This window comes from Equus caballus, chromosome 1, assembly GCF_041296265.1.
Source record: "Equus caballus isolate H_3958 breed thoroughbred chromosome 1, TB-T2T, whole genome shotgun sequence".
NCBI classification, from domain to species: domain Eukaryota; kingdom Metazoa; phylum Chordata; class Mammalia; order Perissodactyla; family Equidae; genus Equus; species Equus caballus.
The window spans coordinates 58,592,142-58,611,361 of record NC_091684.1 but is presented as its reverse complement, the minus strand read 5'-3'; the positions used below and the strand labels follow the sequence as shown (position 1 = coordinate 58,611,361).

Here is a 19,220-nt window from a genome sequence, read left to right as displayed (position 1 = left end):
GTCCCCTAGGCTTTCGTGTGGGTGAAAACCCATCCATGGTTATCAGCCGAAAGCCTGACTCCAGGGACATAAAAACCCAGTGTTTTCTGCGTGGTTTTACTATGCACTGAATTTTGCAAAAATACTGCTATGTAAATTAAGGAATGGTTATACTTCATTTTGTTCTGAACCTTATCAAGAATTGTTCACCATTTTCAAAAAACAATGCCAATGGCAACAATAAAGCCCATGGCAGGCAAGCTGCCAACATAACACCCCCTGGGTATCAGCTGCCCCGTGGGTGCGAACCCCGGCCTGCCTCATTGTGTCCTCTGCTGACTCCATCCAGCACTGAGCCTTACGTGTTGATTTATGTCATATGGTTGTAAATGGTTTTATTTTATTTTTCCTTTTACCCTAGATCATTATGTTGTTTTGAAATTAGGTGTGTTGGTCGGTTACATCACCTGTGAACTACATTTGGGGATAATAAATAGGGCATTACCAAGTGTTTATTATAAAGACTGGTCAGCGGGTCTGATGGGTTGAGAACCACTGCTGGTCTAGGGCTCTCCAGCTTAAATGTGTCCTATCGCCTGCTGGGTCCCACCCCAAGAATGTGCCTGGGGGTACTGTTGCTGCAGGTGTGGGGACCTCAGAGAACCACTACTCAGAGGCATCTCAAGTCATCATTATTTTTAGTCCCTTCTCAGCACCATCCCAGCTTCTCTCCTCGTCCAGGGGAGCTGCCCAGGAAGCTGACCCAGGGGGATCCTCCAGAGGGCTCTCTGCCTCCAGGACTCCAGGTCCCGGACTGAGGGGGCCAGTGTGAGCCATCTGCAAGCTGGTGGCTCCAAGGGCAGAGGCAGGCTGGTGGTGAGCACAGCTGGGCATACAGGCGTGCCCCACACAGGCAAACCCTGGCAGGTGGCCTCTCCCAGGCTGCCGGGATTCTTGGCTCCCTGACTGGTAGGGACGGAAACCCCCGGCAGTCCCTGGCTCCTGTCCGCAGCCAGGCAAGCTGGGAAATCTCAGCAGCCAGGAGCCCCACTCCTAGGAACCCCTCCAATCCCCTGGGGACTGGACAGGAAGAGCAACCTTTCTGGAGGAAAGAGATTTCAAAGACGTTACCTCCTTGTCAATAGTTTTGTAGCCACACATGGTGTTGACAACTTCTGTCTGAAATAGAAATGTGTATTAGCTAACTGTTCATGGTGCTATTATAAAAGACACTAGTATTCTCCCCACTTTATGGATGGAAAGAGCTGGGACACAGAGAGTTGCACTGTCTGTTTGGATGGAGCTGAGATCCCCAACCCAGGCAGTCTGGCTTGAGTCTGCATCTTAACTTCCGCCTCCAAGAAATGCCTAGGGAGGAAAGGGGGAGGCCCAGTTCCATGGCATTTGGGTGGGGGACCAGTCCTCCACAGCGGCAGCCTAGGAATCCAGAGAAAAGCGAGCTGCCCTAGGGTGCCCTGCTGCGGCCTCCCCTGAGGCACGGCTCTGCAGACGCTGTTACGCCCCGTCTGAGGTCAGGGCTGGGCTGTTTCTGCTCCACCAGCTCTTATGAAGGAATAAACCTCAGACCACAGCTGGGACCCAGGCCAGCTGTGGTTTACCTGAGGGCAAGGCTGGGGTCTCTGAGCACACGGCTGCCCAAGCTCCTCCCTGGGAAGAGAGCTGCTCTCAGGAGCTCCCAGCTGGTGACTCATCTCAGCGCAGGGAGAGCCATGATGGGCCCTAGACCCCTCAATCCCTCCCAGCAGGCTAAGTCTCACAGCTGGCAGGGCGCTCCCCATCACCACCTGTGCCCCTGTGCGTCTCCTCCTTCCACAGGGAGAGAGCAAGCTAGATGGCCTGGTCCTGCCCCTCCACATCTAAGTGAAGCTGCTGTGGGGTCAGGGTGTCACAGGCGTCAGCAGAGTGGCGGTGTGGGCTCTGGCATCACAATACCTAGTCCAGATCCTGCTCTGCCACTTACGAGCTCTGCGACCAGCCTTAGGTGTGCTGCCAAGGGACCGGCACATGGACGCACTAAGTACTTGTGCGATGAATGAATGGGCTCCTTGGTCTCTGCCATAAAGCAGTGGTGATCAGTGAATCTGCCCCATGGGGCTGCTTCGAGCATAAAGTGAGATATACACATAACGTGCCGATCCCAGGGCCAGTCACAGAGAGCACGGGAACGCCGCCTGCAGTGACCGTGTGCAAGGTCCCGCTTCCGGAAAGGCAAGGGCGGGCATCTACTCGCCTTCCAAAGGAGCGGGTTGGACCTCGGACGTCATCCAGATCAGCCTAAATGTCAGGGCTGGTGTGTGGGCAAAACCACCCCCTCAGTCCAGACCATCCTCCCGGTGCCCTCAGCCCCAGCATCGCCCGGCATCCACTGAGCATCGGCCAGCATTGGGGCCCGTCCAGGCTGTGAACGTGACCCCCACGGAGAGGGTCAAGCCTGGGAGCAGTTTCATGAGAGCACAATGGGAGCGGGGCTTTCTGCCTCGTCCGTGCCTTCATTCAGTCATTCACTGAACAAGTATTAACTGAGCATCAATTATGCGCCAATCACTGTTCTAGATATTTGGAATGCAGAAGAACAAAACATGTCCTTGCCTTCATGGAACTTATATTCTAGAAAGGAAGACAATAAACACAATAACTAACTAAACCATATGGTGTGTAAGAAGGTGACAAAAGTAACTTCACTGTTCACCGTGGCTCTAGTCCTCAGGGCAGACCCACGGGCCCTGCCCTCAGGGAGCAGACCTGCAGCTGGCAGAGGCCTCCCTCACACCTGGAGCCCAGAACCCTTCTTCAGGCCCCGGCGGGACTCACCTCCCCCTGCCAGGGGAGTCCCCCTCCAAGGAGGGGTGTGGGTAAGATGCATCCACGGTCATCCGCCTGGGTCTGACCACAGAATCGAGATTCCAGAGGCTCTGCTGAAGGTTCCAGGCCCTGAGACCAGCTGTGCAGCGGCCTCTCCTGCCTGGCACAGGGCCACAAGGCAGGAAGTCAGAAAAGGGGACTCCCGGGCAGCCAAAGACGGATATGGCCACGTTCACAAGGGTCATTCATGTGTCTTCTCTCACCCTGACGCAGGACCGATGAGTGGGTTATCTGGGGTCTGAGCAGCTAATAGGAGGGAGAGAGGCCTTCAGAGACAGGCCCCCAAGGAGTAGCCAACAATAAGGGAGTGCATATCGACAGAAACTGGACATGAGCGCAAGCAGGCCCAGCAGTGTAGAAGCAGGCTGCCCGCCACCCCAACAGGCTCGGGGGCATCACTGCAGGCCATGGTGCTCCACATCCTCCAGGGAGGACCAGGAGGGCTGGAGGGGCAGTCCCGTGTGAAGGCAGGAAGAATTCTCTCCCACTCAGGGGAGAGACAAATGAAATGCCCCCCCAAATCCTCTATAGGAAGCCAGGAGGAAGACATTTCTTTTTGAGAAAAAAAAGTGACTTTCCCTGAGGAACTGGTGTGTTTTCTTCTGTTGAACAGTAACAATGTCACAGATCATCTCTCCCTTTCTCCTGAGGCTGCCAGGAAGCCTTAAGCCACCAAACGTGGCCTCATTTCCGGTGATTCCATAAGCCCTTTAGGCCTGCCTATCAGTATTTACACTTTTCTCTGTCGTCTAGCCCTCCCATTTTAGAATATAGTTTCCATGACCCTATTTCTTTTTATTTTAGTTTCTTATTTTATGCACTTCCTATGTGCTCATTCAGATCCTTGGTTGAACGAGATAATGTAAAATAGATTCATACACAAATGCAACAGATTCTACCAAGGAAGGAAACATTGTCATTTTCTTTTCACATTTAGAGAAACCATCCAGGTGTGGTGGCACAGGAAGGACGGAGCAGTTTTGTAACCCAGGACCAGAGACAGCCCCACCAGGTGAACACCTCCTCACCTGATGTCCCCATCCAGATGCTGGCTTTAGACTCCCTTTCTCCGCAGATAGCATCCATGTTTATACTCCCAGCCTGGACCTCTCCCCAAAGCTCCAGACTCCTACATCTAACTTCCTCTGACAGCCCTGCTGGAATGTCACCCAGGCTCTCAAGCTCCCTGTGTCCACACTGAGCTCCTGGTCCCCCAGCTGGCCTCCCTGCGGTCCTCCCCTCTAAGCAACGGCAGCCCTGCCTTTCTTGTGGTTCAGGCCAAACTCGGGGAGTCCTCCTTGATTTCTCTCTTTGACTTACCTCCCACATCTGATCTGTTAGCAAATCCTGTTGGCTTATTCGCAAAACACAGCCGAGTCTGACCATGTTTTACCCCCACCACCGCCACCACCTGACTCTAAGTTTCTGTCCTCTCCTAACTGGTGTGGTGGACACTGTGAGGAGCTGCCCAGAACCCGTGCGGCGGCTGGGAGCCCTGCCAGCGGGAGCCCTTAGCCGTCAGTCCCCGTGGCGACTGTCACACATGGGTAATTTTATGTGTCAACTTGACCAGGCCTTGAGATTCCCAAATATTTAGCCAAACATTTTTCTGAGTATTTCTGTGAGGGTGTTTTCAATGAGATTAACATTTAGATCAGTAGACTGAGGAAGACACATCGCCCTCCCTAATGTGGGTGGGCCTCATCCAACCAGTTGAAGGCCTGAATAGAATAAAAACCCGAATGAGAAAGAATTCTTCCTGCCCGACTGCCTTCAGACCTGAACTAAACCATCGCTCTCCTAGGTCTCGGGCCTGCCGGCTCTCGGACAGGAGCTGCACCATCGGCTCTCCTGGGTCTCAGGCCCTCGGACTCGGAAGGAACCAAACCATTGGCTCTCCTGGGCCTGGAGGTTGCCGACTCACCCTGCAGACCTTGGGACTTGCTTGCCTCCATAATTCCATGAGCACGTTTCTCACAACAAACCTCTTTACACGCACGCACGCACACATCCTATTGGTTCTGTTTCTCTGCTGCACAGAGCCAGCAAGTCCCCTTGCTTGCAGGACACTGTCCCCACGTGACGCCTGGTCACTGTGGGAGTGAGAAGGCCTAGCCCCCGGGCCCAGCACCGGGCAGCTCTGAGGGATCCTTCCAGATCACCCACAGATTCAGCGGTGGTTCCCACTGAGACCGCATCGTCGGTCACCTTCACCTGTGCCCAGCCCTGCCTCCGTCACCTCCCTTACAGGAGTTGATCCTCAGAGCACCTCCTGCTCAGCCTCCTGACCACTAACCAGCATCTCAGAGTCCGCTTCCCAGGCGGCCTAGCCTCTGACACCTGGACCGCTGCACTGGCCCCTAATCAGACTCTCCGCATCCACCTCTGCCCCACAGCAGCCAAGGTGATCCTGGCAAAGCACAAGTCATACCTGCCACTCGGCCACTGAAGCCCTGTCATTTGACTCCCTCTCACGTAAGGGAACACCAGACTCCTGACTGCAGCCTTCGGGGCATCAATGACCTCCCTGACTTCATCCGCTACTGTCCACTGCCCCCTCTGCCCTAGCCACGCTGGTTTCTGTCCTGTTTCTCCAACACACCAGAGCAATTTCCACCTCAGGGCCTCTGCACTTGCTATTCTCTCTGCCAGGAGTGCCCCTCCCCCAGATAGACATGGCTTACCCCCTCACTTCCTTCAGGGTTTGACTGAGAACCCACCTTCTCAGTATCTGAAAGTGCAATCCACACCCCACTTTACTTTTATCCTTAGCATTTATCACCTTCTCACACACTGTCTCTTTCACTTACTTATTTCCTTTGTCAATTTTCCCCACCAGGACCTCAGCTCTGTGTGGGCAGAGAGTTCTCTGTGTGTTTGCTGTACCCCTAGAACTACATCTAGCACATAGCAGGTCCTCAGTAAATATTTGTTGAATGAATGAATGAATACAAGTGGGACTTTCACATCTCCAGTTGGACATTCGGTCCCACTGCCCTGGGTGACGAAGCTCAGGCTCACCCCCACAGGCCTCTCTGCAAACACTGGGCTCCTCCCCAGCACTCCCCCTGCCCAGAGAGCTACCCTAAAATGGCGGCTAAAACTTCCCAACCAACCCCCGCTCCCGGCCCGCGCGTTTTTAGGGCTAGTGCACTTGGCACTGGATCCCTGACTCATAAGCGAGGCCCCCACCCCCACCAGCAGCTGCTGGGTTTACAGAATCCAGCAGTGGGCACAGAATGGTGGAGCTGTCAGGAGAGAAATTTTCCATGACTATTCGGGCCATGAGTAATTGCAAAGCTGCCTGCCTCGTTCCAATCCAGAAACCAGGCAGTTTTTGGACACAGGAGTCAAACACAGAGAGCTGACGAGCCCTCTCATTCGTACGCAGTGACGGCACAGGACAGCCTCCCAAGTGGCTCAGGAGGTGCCAGAGCTGAGAGGGTCCTGCTGGGCAGAGGCAGAGGCTGGCATTCATGTCACCAGACCCTCTTCCAAGTGCCCTGTTGCTGAGGATCACCAGGACCTCAAGCCCAAAGTCCACCAGAGTTGCCCGCAATGCAGGCCCTGCTCCGGCCCTCCAGCTAAGGCCGCAGAGCCAGCCGGCCCTGCTTAGTCCCCTGGCCTGGAGCCCTCTCCCTCTCTCGCCTAGCTTGTCCAGCAGCCCAGAGAATGGCTCTGATGCTGGCCACCTGCATTCCATCCCAGCCCTATCAACCTTAAGCAGGGCACCCAGCCTCTTGGCGCCTCGATCTCCTCCTCTGTGCAGTGGTAAGATAACAGCACCTACCTCCCAGGGCTGTGGAAAGGACTAAAGGAGTTAGGAGTCAGGAACCCGGAGCAGGTCTGCACTTGCTAAGCATTCAGTATGATTAACTACCACTCCTAATAGAGGGAAGGCCCCCACCCCCAGCTGTACCCCTTGAGGCTCAGGAAGCCTCGGCAGGGACCACCACCTCCCACCTGCCCCTCCCACCCCCCACCCACCCCTGTCCCGAAAGACAGGGAGGTGCCTGAGCAGTGGGGGCGGCCGCAGGAGCGGTGGGTACCGTGTTCCTGAAGCAGCAGGTGTAGGGCACACCGCAGGCCAGGGGCCCGGGGGCGCTGCAGTCGTGGTACTGGTTTTTGCTCCAGTCTCGGTAGTCTTCACCGCCACAGCACTTGAACTGAGAGAGGAGGCAAGCAGGGAAGGGAACCAGTGTCACGGCCAAGGCCCCGGCAGGTGGCACGCGGGCCCTGCCAGAGACACTGCAGTTTAGGATGTGGGTCCCCCTGGCAGGGAGCAGATGAGGCTGCAGGGCATCAGGTCAGAGCTCTCCAAAAGCGGCCTGGCCTCCCGGGAGGGAGGGAGCACCCCATCACCGGAGAGGTGTGAGAGCCAAGGCTGGGCAGCCTCCAGGTGGGATATCGGGGTGGTGACAAAACTCTAGAGGGAAAGTCCTTCCTCTTAACCGGATTCCATCTTCATGTCCCCAGTGCAGGTGCTCAACCTAAGAAGGTGGCCTTTAGGGTCCCAGAGTCTGGGATTCTATGCAAGCCGCCACAACCCAGGGCCCCTGCACCACACTGCTCCTCCCCCACCAGCCCCAGCTCTGCCTGTCCTGCCCTTAGCAAAGGGGCACTCACACCTCACATCCTGCCCTGGGCTCAGGACCCAAGTGACTCAAAGGCCAGTGTCATTTCCCCTTAGCTTAGCTCCTCCCTGCATCTCCCCCGTAATGGTGCCACACCTGGGGGAAGCAGCTACTCTACCGAGGTGCTGGCATGTGCCAGGCACGGTTCTGGGCACTGAGAGAGGAGGGTGAACAAAGGCACACGGCCCTGCCCATGCAGGGGGAATCTGGTAGAGGAGATGGAGAGTACCAACTAGTTGAAAGGCCAGTGAGAGCGCTGTGAACCAGGGAGGTGAAAAAATGGGGCAAGGAGCGGGGAGGGCGCCTGAAGGTTAGGAGGCCAGGAAAGGCTGTGAGATGACATTTAATCTGGAACATGAACAGGGAAAAGCCAGTCAACACGTGCAAAGGCCCAGTGTGGCAGCAGGTGCCAGAGGCCAGTGTGTCTGGAGCAGAGCGAGTGAGAATGGAGGCGATGAGGTTGAGGGTGCTGCACAAGCTGGACTGTGCAAAGCCTTGTCAGCCAGAGTAGGCAGGGGACTGGGACTGCATTGTGAGTGATGAGAAGTCACTGGAGGGCTTAACCAGGGAAGCCATATGGTTGGAGGTCCTAGTAGAAACAGAAGGCAGACACTGATTCAGAGTCTCCACAGAGCCCTTTAGGCTATGAGTCTTGGGGACCTGGGAGTGCCTCTCCGGGGTGCAGTGCAAAGGGCATTTGCCTTGCAATCAGACAGATCAGAGTTCAAATCCTCACACCACCCCTCCTAGCTGTGTGAGTTTGGGCAAGTTGATCAGCCTCTCTGGGCCCCAGATCCTTGTCTGTAAAGCAGGAAGAGCAATGCCAGCTTTGCACAGCTGAGCTGAGGATCACAAAGAGAGGCCGTGCATGAAGCACTCAGCATAGGGCCTGGCACCAGGCAAGTGCCCAATGAACATGAGCCACCTCCCATCCCACCCCGGGAGAAATGAAATCCCCAAGCCAGCCGATGGCTGGTTCCAACAAAAACATCTTGCTCCACCCGACAGCCAGAGTTGGCAAGCACATTTCTGGCAGAGAAGGGTGCACCTGTCGTGACCACAGTGAAGGCTTAAGCCAAGGGAGTGGCCACTGCGGGTGACCCTGGGTGTGGTGACATGCTGGTCCCCACTGAGGGCTGGCATGGGAAACCAGGCCAGCTCAGGCCCCCAAGATCATGTCCCATGATGTGCTGCCTGGGCTGAGCGGACCACGCCCTCACACCTGGCTCCTCCTCACCCAGGAGAAGAGGACGCTGAGGAGCCCCCAGCTGACGCTCACAGCCTCACCGCATGCCTGGCTCCACTCTAAGCACCTCTGAATAAGCAAGGCCATCTCCCCGCGACTCCAAGAGGAAGGGACCATTAATTAGAGTCCCCTGAGCAGATGAGGAACCCGGGGCCCAGGAGTAAATGAGACGGACATGTCAAAGCCACGGAGGGCAGGGACTGCCCTGGCACCTGCTACAGTTTTTGCACCAATGGACTTGGGTGGACCCTGGGGGAGAGGGATGGCATCCCAAAATGACAGTTACCACATTGAAAGAGGTGTCATGGAGGAAAGGGGAAGTCTTGTTCTGTTCCCTGACATGGGGGAAAGTGGAATCAGGGAAGAGCTCTCGCCACATCCCTGCTGTCCTTGACTTGGCAGGGAGTGAGCTCCCCGTCACTGAAGGGATTTGACAGAGGGCACTTTAAACTGGGTGGCTTGGAGGTCACTCCCACCTCAAGGAAGGAGCATCTTTGCCCACTGGAGAGGGGCACTATGGGAGCCTGCAAGCTTGTAGCTACACCTGATCTTGTTCTTTTTTTTACGGGGAAGCCCATGTAACTGGAGAGGGACAGGGCAAGGATATTCCAGACAGGCATGTAGACAGAGGACTGTTTGAGAAGGTCAGGCCCTGGTGCTCCCATCCTTGGTGGCCATCCGTGGCCCACTCTTGCCTCCCAACTTGGCCAGCCACCAGCTTTAGGAATGAATAAGCCACGCGAGCCCTCACCCTCACCCTCTTGAGCGGGGTCCCAAGTTGGGGGCAAAGGGCATGGGAGGCACATCTCTGACCCAAAACACCTGGCTCACCTCCTTCTGAACGAAGTCCATGATGTTTTTGAAGTCCAGATCGTCATAGTAGTTCTCAATTCCTCTTCGAATGTTGTCATTCAGAAAGTCGATGGTCTATTTAGATGGAGAAATTATAAAAGAAGAGGACCACAGCCTCCCCCCCCGGAGTCCAACCCAAGATTTCCCAGAAGTCTGGACCGGAACGGAGTGCCCACGCGGCCGGGTGGCCCCCACCCCCGCCTGCACGGGGCCCTCGTCCACTCCCCACGCTGCACCACGGCCTCCCCGCCCACACACGCTCTCCTTGCCCCCAATGCCCCCTGATGCCGGAGCCCCTCTGCCGTGTCCCAGCAGGCGTGATTCACCCCATTTCCTTTACAAATCAGACAAGCCAGGCCCCAAGGGGCTGCGGCCCTGCCTGGGGGACCCGGCTCTGAAGCAGCCACGCTGGGCTGGGACTCAGCCGCCCCCATTCCCAGCCTGGCGCTCCTTCCACCTCCAAAGACAGGCCTGAGCTGAGCCTTCCCTGTGGCCTCCAGACCTCCTCTCCACTCTTGTCTACCATCTGACCCCTTGTGTTACAGATAAGGAAACTGAGGCCCCCAGAGGGGGCTGACCCTCCCCAGGTCACAGAGCAGGGTGGTTAGGGGCCCAGCCAGGACTAGACATGAGGCCTCCACATTCCCACCCGGGCCTGTCTCCATCACCGCCGCACTCTGGGCCCCACGGCAGGGCCTGCCTCCCAGCTTGGGCAGGGACAATCCCCCCAGGAAGAGAGAGCGCTGGCACGCCGCCCTCTCCCAGTCACGCTGAGCCTCCTGGATCAACAGCCCGGCTGTTGTGCTGAAATCAGGAGCACAAAAGGCCCCACAGCGGGAAGGGGCGGGGGCGGGAGGGTGGGGAGCCCAGCTCCACGCAAAGGGCGACAATTGGGCCTTTCAGAGCAGGGAGGCCCGCGTATCATCAGAGATTGTGCTGGCACAAAGGGGGCATTCTCGGCTCTGGAGCCAGACGATCCCTGGGGGAGGTGTCCACGGGCACACTGGGACAGCAGGGCCCTGAGTTCCAGGCCCGGTCCTGCCACTGCAGCTCTGCCACAGCTACTTCCCCTCACTGGGCCTCAGTTTCCCATTTGTGAGCCAACCCTGCAGGCCTATTTTATTTTTCCTTTTTCTCCCCAAATCCCCCCAGTACATAGTTGTATATTTTAGTTGTGCATCCTTCTAGTTGTGGCATGTGGGACGCTGCCTCAGTGTGGCTTGATGAGTGGTGCCACGTCCGTGCAGAGGATCCGAACCAGTGAAACCCTGGGCCACCAAAGCGAAGCACATGAACTTAACCACTCAGCCACAGGGCTGGCCCCAGCCCTATCTTTAAGACATGTTCCAGCTCCGAGGATCAAAGACGGCCGAGAGGAGCTGTCAACCTCCTGGTCAAGAACATGCCCTGCAGCCAGCCAGGCCGCAGACACTTCACTGAACCGCTGAGGCTCCGTGTCCTCACCTGCAAAATGGGGAGGACCATCCTCCGCCTCGGGGACGCGGTAACATTTAAATAAGCCAAAGCTACAAAAGTGCCTAGCGGGACACCAGGCACACAGTAGGTCCTGGTATTCTTATTGTAGATCTTTCTTTTTCCAGGAGACATATACCCTATGGTAGCACTTCATACCCATCAGGTCATCAGTGGAAAATGGCTAATCCCAAGGGAAACTGAGGTCCCAACTCTTGTCCAAAACACCTACTGCAATGAAGGCAGCCTCCGGGGCAAGAGCTGGCCCCTGGCCTGGGACCTCTCACAAACACCCTGCAGCCCAGAATGGTGATGTGACTTGTCCAAGGTCACCCCACTGGCCAGTGGCAAAGCGATGCTGGAACCAAGGTGCCAAACTCCTGGCCTGATACACATTAAGAAGCCAAGATAAGAACCCGAGGTTCAGTTGGGTACCATCTCTCCAACCATCTCCTGTATCCATAGAGGAACAAAGCATGCCACAGCTGCCTCCCTCCTGACACACACTGCTCCAAGCCACGGTCACGAAGGACACTGGCTCAGGGAAACTTGGCTCTGTGACCAGAAGGAAAACCCTCTGCTGATGACAAACAGCCACTCTGGAGCAGACCTGGCAGCTGAGGAAGGCTGGATGTCAACCTTGGGAGGACAGAGAAGACACAGGCATGGGGCCGGCCCCTCTCCCATCTGAAAGGCTCTGCACTCACCAGGCCTACATGGGTCTGGCACTGGAGCCCAGGGCAGGGGCCAGGTGAAATGGCTGCTGCTGGCCACGTGGTCTGGGCAGAGCAGGGACCCACGTGGCCTCAGGCCCCCCCTTCCCAAAGGTCCCCAGGTCTTTAGGCCTTTCCAACCTTGCGTGTCTGCTTCTCTGGGTGATGAAGGGACAGGCCAGCCAGCTCCGGGGCATGGTCGGGGGTGTCTAAGAAACAGGACGTCAGGGTGGGGTCAGTCTGCCACCCAGGGTAGGGCAAGGGAATGAGCTCATGGTATTGAATGGGGTGCTGCACAGGGCCCTTGGCTGGGCTGAGGGGCAAGGGGATGATGCTAGGCTCAGGGACACGTCTAAGGCCACGTGCATGGCAGGGAGGGAGGCTTTCTTCCACTCTCAAGGCACTGCAGACACAGTCTTGGCCCACCATGTCCCTCTGCACCTATGCCAGCCCACTGGCCACCTCCCACCTCCTCCACTGGGTAACCTTCCATCCCTCCCACGGGGTCACATGCTCTTTGGACTCCCTCAGAGCTGGAGATGAGGGTGAGCAACGAGGGCAGGAGGCCCAGGGCAAGGTCAGCAGAGCGGATGCCAGGGGTCCAATGGGAAAGGCTCACCCTCCCACTTTGGTGAGCAGCCCTGACCTCTCTTCCCAAACCTTCTCAGTCTCTGAGCGATTTCCAAAGGCCCTGACTCCAAAAGAGGCCTCTTGGTGAAAATCAGGCCTTCCGTCTAGCAAGCTGAGGTGGGCCCCTGCAGGGAAGGGAGGCCCCGCTGGAGGCCTCAGAATGGACAGGAAGAACAGATGGTCCCAGCTTCACAGCGGCAGCTGCCCCCGGTTCCCATCAGGGACTTTTCTGGGTCACACTGGCTCTTGCAAATGTGCGCTGCCTTTGGCACTGTGTGTGTGTGTGTGTGTGTGTGTATGAGAGAACATGTGTGTGAGAGTATATGTGTGTACTGGAGAGACGTGTGGGACATTTAGGTGGTTCCTGTGCTGTGATGGGGGTGGTGGGATGGATGAGAAACTCCAGTGAGGTGACAAGTTGAGCGGTTCATTAATTAACCGTTTAAGTGCTAACGCTGTGGTCAGCTATGTTCTGAGGGACCGGGGCAGCCATTCAGAGGACGTGCCCTGTGGAAGCGCGGCAGGAAGGAGAAAATTCTGGCTTCCTCTGCTGCATCCAGAGGCCAAACACACCAGTGCCACCTGCCCTGCTCTAAACCAGGTCATGCCAGCAGGGGCAGCTGCAATGAGGACTAGGAAACCACCTTTCATGAATGGCTGGCATGGCCTTAGAAGCCACATGGCCTGAGCTAAATTAAGCAAAGGGTAAGCGAATATCAAAGGCCACAGGATTTTCAGAGCACGTTGTTTAAGACACCAGACTCAAGCTACAAAGAAGCGTCCTCTCTAGTTCTAGTTTTAGAGATACCCGAGGCCTCCGCCTCACCCCTCTCTGTAGAGGTGCTTGGAGTACTTTAAATGAATGAGGAATGGAAGGGGTGGGGACAGGTGGCAGCAGCACCCCCAGGACGGGAGGCTGGAGGAGCAGGGAGAGGAGGAAGAGCGCAGGGGCAGCAGCTGGAGCTCCCACCAGGCCTCTGGGGATGGAGCTGTCCTGGTTTCTTGCAGGCTGCTGGCAGCTTCCATTGCTTCCGTATCAGCTTCTGAGACCCAAGGCTGGGGCGGCCTGGCTGCTGGCAGCCCAGCCAGAACCACTGCCAGCATGGTTCTCATAACATGGAGCAGGTGCTCAGCCTAGGACTTCTTTCCTTCCTTTGTGCCTGGGCTGAGCCACCATCTCGGGGCTCCCCTTAGTCCCCCTAGAAGATGGAGACGCATCCTCATTGCCCAGACCCCCTCCTCCATTGCAGCCCTGAGATGGGCCCAATCTGACAACCAAGGGTTGAGGAGAACCTGGGCAGAGGAAGAAAGAGGATGGAACCTGAAAGTTCTTTAGAATATTTGCCAGACCCTCCTCAGACCCGGCCAGAAGTCATGGGTTTAATCCCCGTGGTGGGGGAGGGTCACACTTCAGCTGCCCTCCAGCTCTCCTTCTGGGTTCCTGCTCTCACTCCCAGTGGCTGTCCACAGTGGGGTGCACCAGCTGTGGGAGTCTGGCCAGATCTGTGCAGAACTTTCTCTACTTTGCTCTAGGTGAGAAGGATATGTATGTTCAGGTGCTCAGCCAAGCGGGCCACGTGCCATGCGTGTCTCCTTTTTCCATGCCTCTGACTTCATGGTGAAGCCCAGAGCCAGCTGGTGCCAGTGCCATGATGAAAGAAACAGGCTAGGTGCCACCCAGTTCCTTCACCTGGTGCTGGGTATGACCACAGCACCTGTGATCAAGGGCAGGATAGAGGCCGCTCCTCCCCTGCCCCGGTGAGAGAGGGAAGGAGGCCTGGGATGGGGGTACAGATGTACGAGTTACAGCCCAGTGCCCTTGGGGTGTCCCTGCTCAGTTCTGCCTGCTGGGAACACACAGACAGGAGCTGCCCACCTCCAACACCCCTGACACCCTCAAGAGAGGCCCTGGAACAAGCTGGGGTGATAGCAGATCGAGTGGGGTGAGACCCAGACAACTGTGGAGGTCATTCAGGTCTCCTCCCACTGGCTGGGGTCAGAATGCTGCACTTCTCCTGCTCCTGATGCCCGGGCCCTTGGGGCCCCCTGCTCTGTGCCCTGCTCCCCAATACATGGCCACTAGACCCTGTATAAGCAGAGAAACCACTTCAGTCTGCCCGCCAGGTCACGCCTGTCAGCAGAAACCTCACCCAGGGTCAGGGGTTGACGGAGAGTTTCTTCCTGACACTCGGGAATCAGTTTATCTTTCAAGGCCTGCCTGTGGCCACACTGTGTGCACCTTCCTAGGAAGCCAGTGTAAAGTCATTAGCCTGATGATTTGTCACCATAAATAGATTCTTAGAGTTCACAGGTAGCCTCTGGGGCTAGAGACTGAACTTGTTATAGTGTGACTCAGAGAAATCTACCTTCTTCTCTTAGCAAGGAAAAAATGGAATTGGGAACTCACCTCCTCCAGGCGACTGACCTTGATTGCTCTTCACCTTTTTCTCCACCTTATACTGTCCCTTCCTGCCACCATCAACACCAACGCCCAGCCTGCTCCTTCCCTATCCTCACCATTGATCTGTCTCCTGTTTTACCAAATCACATTGTATTACAATTGGAAGGGACATTATTTTTCTCTACATGGTATTTTTCCCTTGATTATAAAAAAATAAAAAGAAAATTTGGGAGCTAGGGAAAAATATAAAGGAGAAAATAAAAATCACCCTAGTCTCAATCCTTAGAGGAAACAAGAGTTAATATTTCTATTTCCTTCAGAGTTTTCCAGGCCCACTTTTTTCACTGTGGAGATCTTACTGCACTTATAGTTTTATATCTCGTTTTAAATTATTTCGAATTATGTATCATGGGCATTTGATAGCACAGCCCACCACGAGCCTCCAAACAACTGAGACCCCTGATGGTGAGGGTCTTTCCTGAGTTACACGTCAAGATCTTTCCCTGATAGGGCCCCATGAGGGGACACTCCATCCAAGGTGAAGGAACACACTTCACCCCCATGGTGCCCTCAGGGTTGGGGACAATGGAAACTCTCACCCCTGACCTCAGGCCTATAGCATCCTTGGCTGTGAGGACTAAAGAGCCCCTGGAGGTTTGGTCTTAGCTCAGCCCCCTCACTGGAAAGAAGGGTGGTGTCACGGTTCCCGTTGGCCTACAGAGCACTGGAAAACCAGCCCACCTGTGTGAAGTATGCTGGAAACCAGAACTGCTGGTTCTGTTGTTCATTTAGGGTGTTGCTTATTAAAACCACTGATGCTGCTGACCATGACGTGGCCCTGGGCTCCAGGCAGGAAAGCACGAACTCATAACTTCTGGACAGCCATGGGCTGGCCAGGAATCCTGCGGCCTGCACAGAAAGGAACCACCACAGGCAAATGGAATAAACATCTCTCCCCTCAGTGCTGCTGAAAAGTGAACCAACACCCTGGAGCTGCCAGCTCAGAGCAGATGGTCTGAAAAGTAGAAGAGGAGAAGGGAGGAGCAGCTCGCAAGACTAGACTGGAAAGACAACCAATGGGACAAAGAAGAAGTCAAAAAAGAAATCAAAAAAGATCTCGAGACAAACAAAAGCAGAACCACAACATCACAAAATTTATGGGATGCAGCAAAAGCAGTTCTAAGAGGGAAATTTATAGTGGTGCTACATTAAGAAAAAAAAGAAAGATCTCAAATATACAATCTAACTTTATACCTCAAGGAATTAGAAAAAGAAGAATGAACTAAGCCCAAAGTTAGTAGAAGGAAGGAAACATCAAAGATCAGAGTGGAAATAAATGAAATAGAGACTAGAAAGACAATAGAAAAAAATCAACAAAACTAAGAGTTGGTTTTTGGAAAACTATAAACAAAATTGACAAATCTTTAGCTAGAGTAAGGAAAAAAAGAGAAGATTCAAATAAATAAAATCAGAAATGAAAGATAAGCCATTACAACTGATACCACAGAAATGCAAAGGATCGGAAGAGACTACTACGAATAATTATACACCAACAAACTGGATAACCTAGAATAAATGGATAAATTCCTAGAAACATACAACTTACCAAGACTGAATCATGAAGAAATAGAAAATCTGAACAGACCAAAAATGAGTAAGGAGATTGAATCAGTAATCAAAAGGCTACCAATAAAGAAAAGTCTAGGGCCAGATCGCTTCACTGATGAATTCTACCAAACATTTAGAGAAGAATTAATACCAAGCCTTAAATTCTTCCAAAAAATTGAAGAAGAGGGAACACTTCCAAACTCATTACTCTGATACCAAAGCCAGCAAGGACACTACAAGAAAAGAAAACGAATATCCCTGGCTAATATCCCTGATGAACACAGATGCAAAAACCTTCAACAAAATATTAGCAAACCGAATTCAACAGCATGTTAAAAGGATCACAAACCATGATCAAGTGGGATTTATCCCTGGGGTGCAAAGATGGATCAACATACACAAATCAGTCAATATGACAGGTCACATTAACAAAATGAAGGGTGAAAATCATGGGGCCAGCCCAGTGGCGTAGTGGTTAAGTTTGTACTCTCTGCTTCAGTGGCCTGGGGTTTGCAGGTTCAGATCCCAGGAGTGGACCCAGCACCACGTGTCAATCCATGCTGTGGCGGCGTCCCACCTAAACTAGAGGAAGATTACCACAGACGTTAGCTAAGTCTTCCTCAAGCAAAAAGAGGAAGATTGGCAAGAAATGTTAGCTCAGGACCAATCTTCCTCATAAAAACAAAACAAAGCAAACACATATGATCATCTCAGTAGACCCAGGAAAAGCATTTGACAAAATTCAACATCCTTTCCTGATAAAAACTCTTAACACATTAGGTATAGAAGGGATGGACTTCAACATAATAAAGGCCACACATGACAAAGCCACAGCCAAAAACATACTCAGCAGTGAGAAACTGAGAGCTTTTCCTTTAGGATCAGGAAGAGACAAGAATGCCCACTCTCACCACTTCTATTCAACACAGTACTGGAAGTCCTTGCCAGGGCAAGAAAATTAGGCAAGAAAAAGAAAGGAAAGGCATCCAAGTCAGAAGGGAAGAAGTTAAATTGTCTGTTTGCAGATGACGTGATCTTAACATAAAGAAAATCCTAAAGACTCCAGCAAAAACTGTTAGCGCTTATAAATGAATACAGTAAAGATGCAGCATACAAAAAACAACATACAAAAACCAGTTGTGTTTCTACACACTAACAATGAACTACCCAAAAAAGAAATTAAGAAAACAATCCCATTTACAATAGCATCAAAAAGAACAAAATACTTGGAGAAAAATTTAACCAAGGAAATGAAAGAGCTGTATTCTGAAAACTATAAAACATTGATGAAAGAAATTGAAGATGACACAAGTAAATGGAAAGATATCCCTGTTCACAGATTGGAAGAATTTACATTATTAAAATGTCCGTACTACCCAAAGCAACCTACAGATTCAGTGAAATACCTCTCAAAATTCTAGCGACATTTTTCATGGAAATAGAAAAAAATCATAAAATTCATACGGAAACACAACAGCCTCCAAATAGCTAAAGTAATCTTGAGCAAGAAGAGCAAAGCTGGAGGCACCACAGTTCCTGATTTCAAGCTTTATTACAAAGCTATGGCTATCAGAATTGTATGGTACTGGCATAAAAACAGACACGTAGATCAAGGGAACAAGATAAAGAACCTAGAAATAAACCAACACATAAATGGTCTACTAAGTTTCAGCAAAGGCATCAAGAATACACAATGGGGAATAGCCCCTTCAATAAATGGTGCTGGGAAAATTAAATATCCACATGCAGAAGAAAGACTTCAACGTTAGACCTGAAATTGTAAAACTCCTCGTAGAAAACAGAGGAAAATCTCTTCGACATTGGTCTTGGCAATGATCTTTTGGATCTGACACCAAAAGCAAAAATAAACAAATGGGACTACATCAAACTAAAAGGTTTCTGCACAGCAAAGGATACAATCAAAAAATGAAAAGGCCACCTACATAAGTTCGCACGCTCCACTTCGGCGGCCCAGGGTTTCCCTGGTTTGAATCCTGGGTGCGGACATGGCACCACTCATCAAGCCATGCTGAGGTGGCATCCCACACACCACAACTGGAAGGACCCACAACTACGTACCGGGGGGTTTTGGGGAGAAACAGGAAAAATAAAAATAAAATCATTAAAAAAAAAAAGGCAACCTACAGAATGGGAGAAAATATTTGCAAATTATATATCTGATAAGGGGTTAATATCCAAAATATACAAAGAACTCATACAACTCAAGAGCAAAAACCAAATAATCTGATTTAAAAATGGGCAGAGGACCTAAATAGATATTTTTGCAAAGAAGGCATACAAATGGCCAACAGGTACATGAAAAGATGCTCAACATCATCAGGGAAATGCAAATCAAAACCACAGTGAGATATCATCTCACATGTGTCAAACTGTCTACTATCAAAAAGACCAGAGGTAACAAGTGCTGCTGAGAAGAAGAGGGAACTTTCTGTGCACTGTGGATGGGAATGTAAATTGGTACAACCATTATGGAAAATAGTACCAAGGTTCCTAGAAAACTAAAAACAGAACTACCATATGATCCAGCAATGCCACTTCTGGGTATATATCCAGAGGAAATGAAAACACTATCTGAAAGAGCTATCTGCCATGAAGAGAACTCCCAAGTTCATTGCAGTGTTATTCACAACAGCCAAAATATGCAAACGACTGAAGCATCTGTCGACAGATACATGGACACACACACATACACACAAAATGGAACGATATTCAGCCATAAAAAAGAAGGAAATCCTGCTATTTGTTAAAACATAGATGAACCTGGAGGACATTATTTTGAG

At 52.6% G+C, this 19,220-nt stretch overlaps 1 protein-coding gene across 5 annotated transcripts in view; it reads right to left on the bottom strand.

Moving 5' to 3' along the window:
- TSPAN15 (tetraspanin 15) overlaps positions 1-19,220 on the bottom strand; it is a 53,197-nt gene that overhangs the window by 1,770 nt on the left and 32,207 nt on the right. For all 5 annotated transcript variants that reach the window (XM_023644181.2, XM_070263016.1, XM_070263015.1 and 2 more), the window contains 3 exons: positions 9,574-9,669; positions 6,912-7,028; positions 1,111-1,158 (listed from right to left, as the gene is read on the bottom strand). In XM_023644181.2, the coding sequence (XP_023499949.1) occupies positions 1,111-1,158; positions 6,912-7,028; positions 9,574-9,669 (261 nt within the window). The remainder of the gene's footprint in view (positions 1-1,110; positions 1,159-6,911; positions 7,029-9,573; positions 9,670-19,220) is intronic.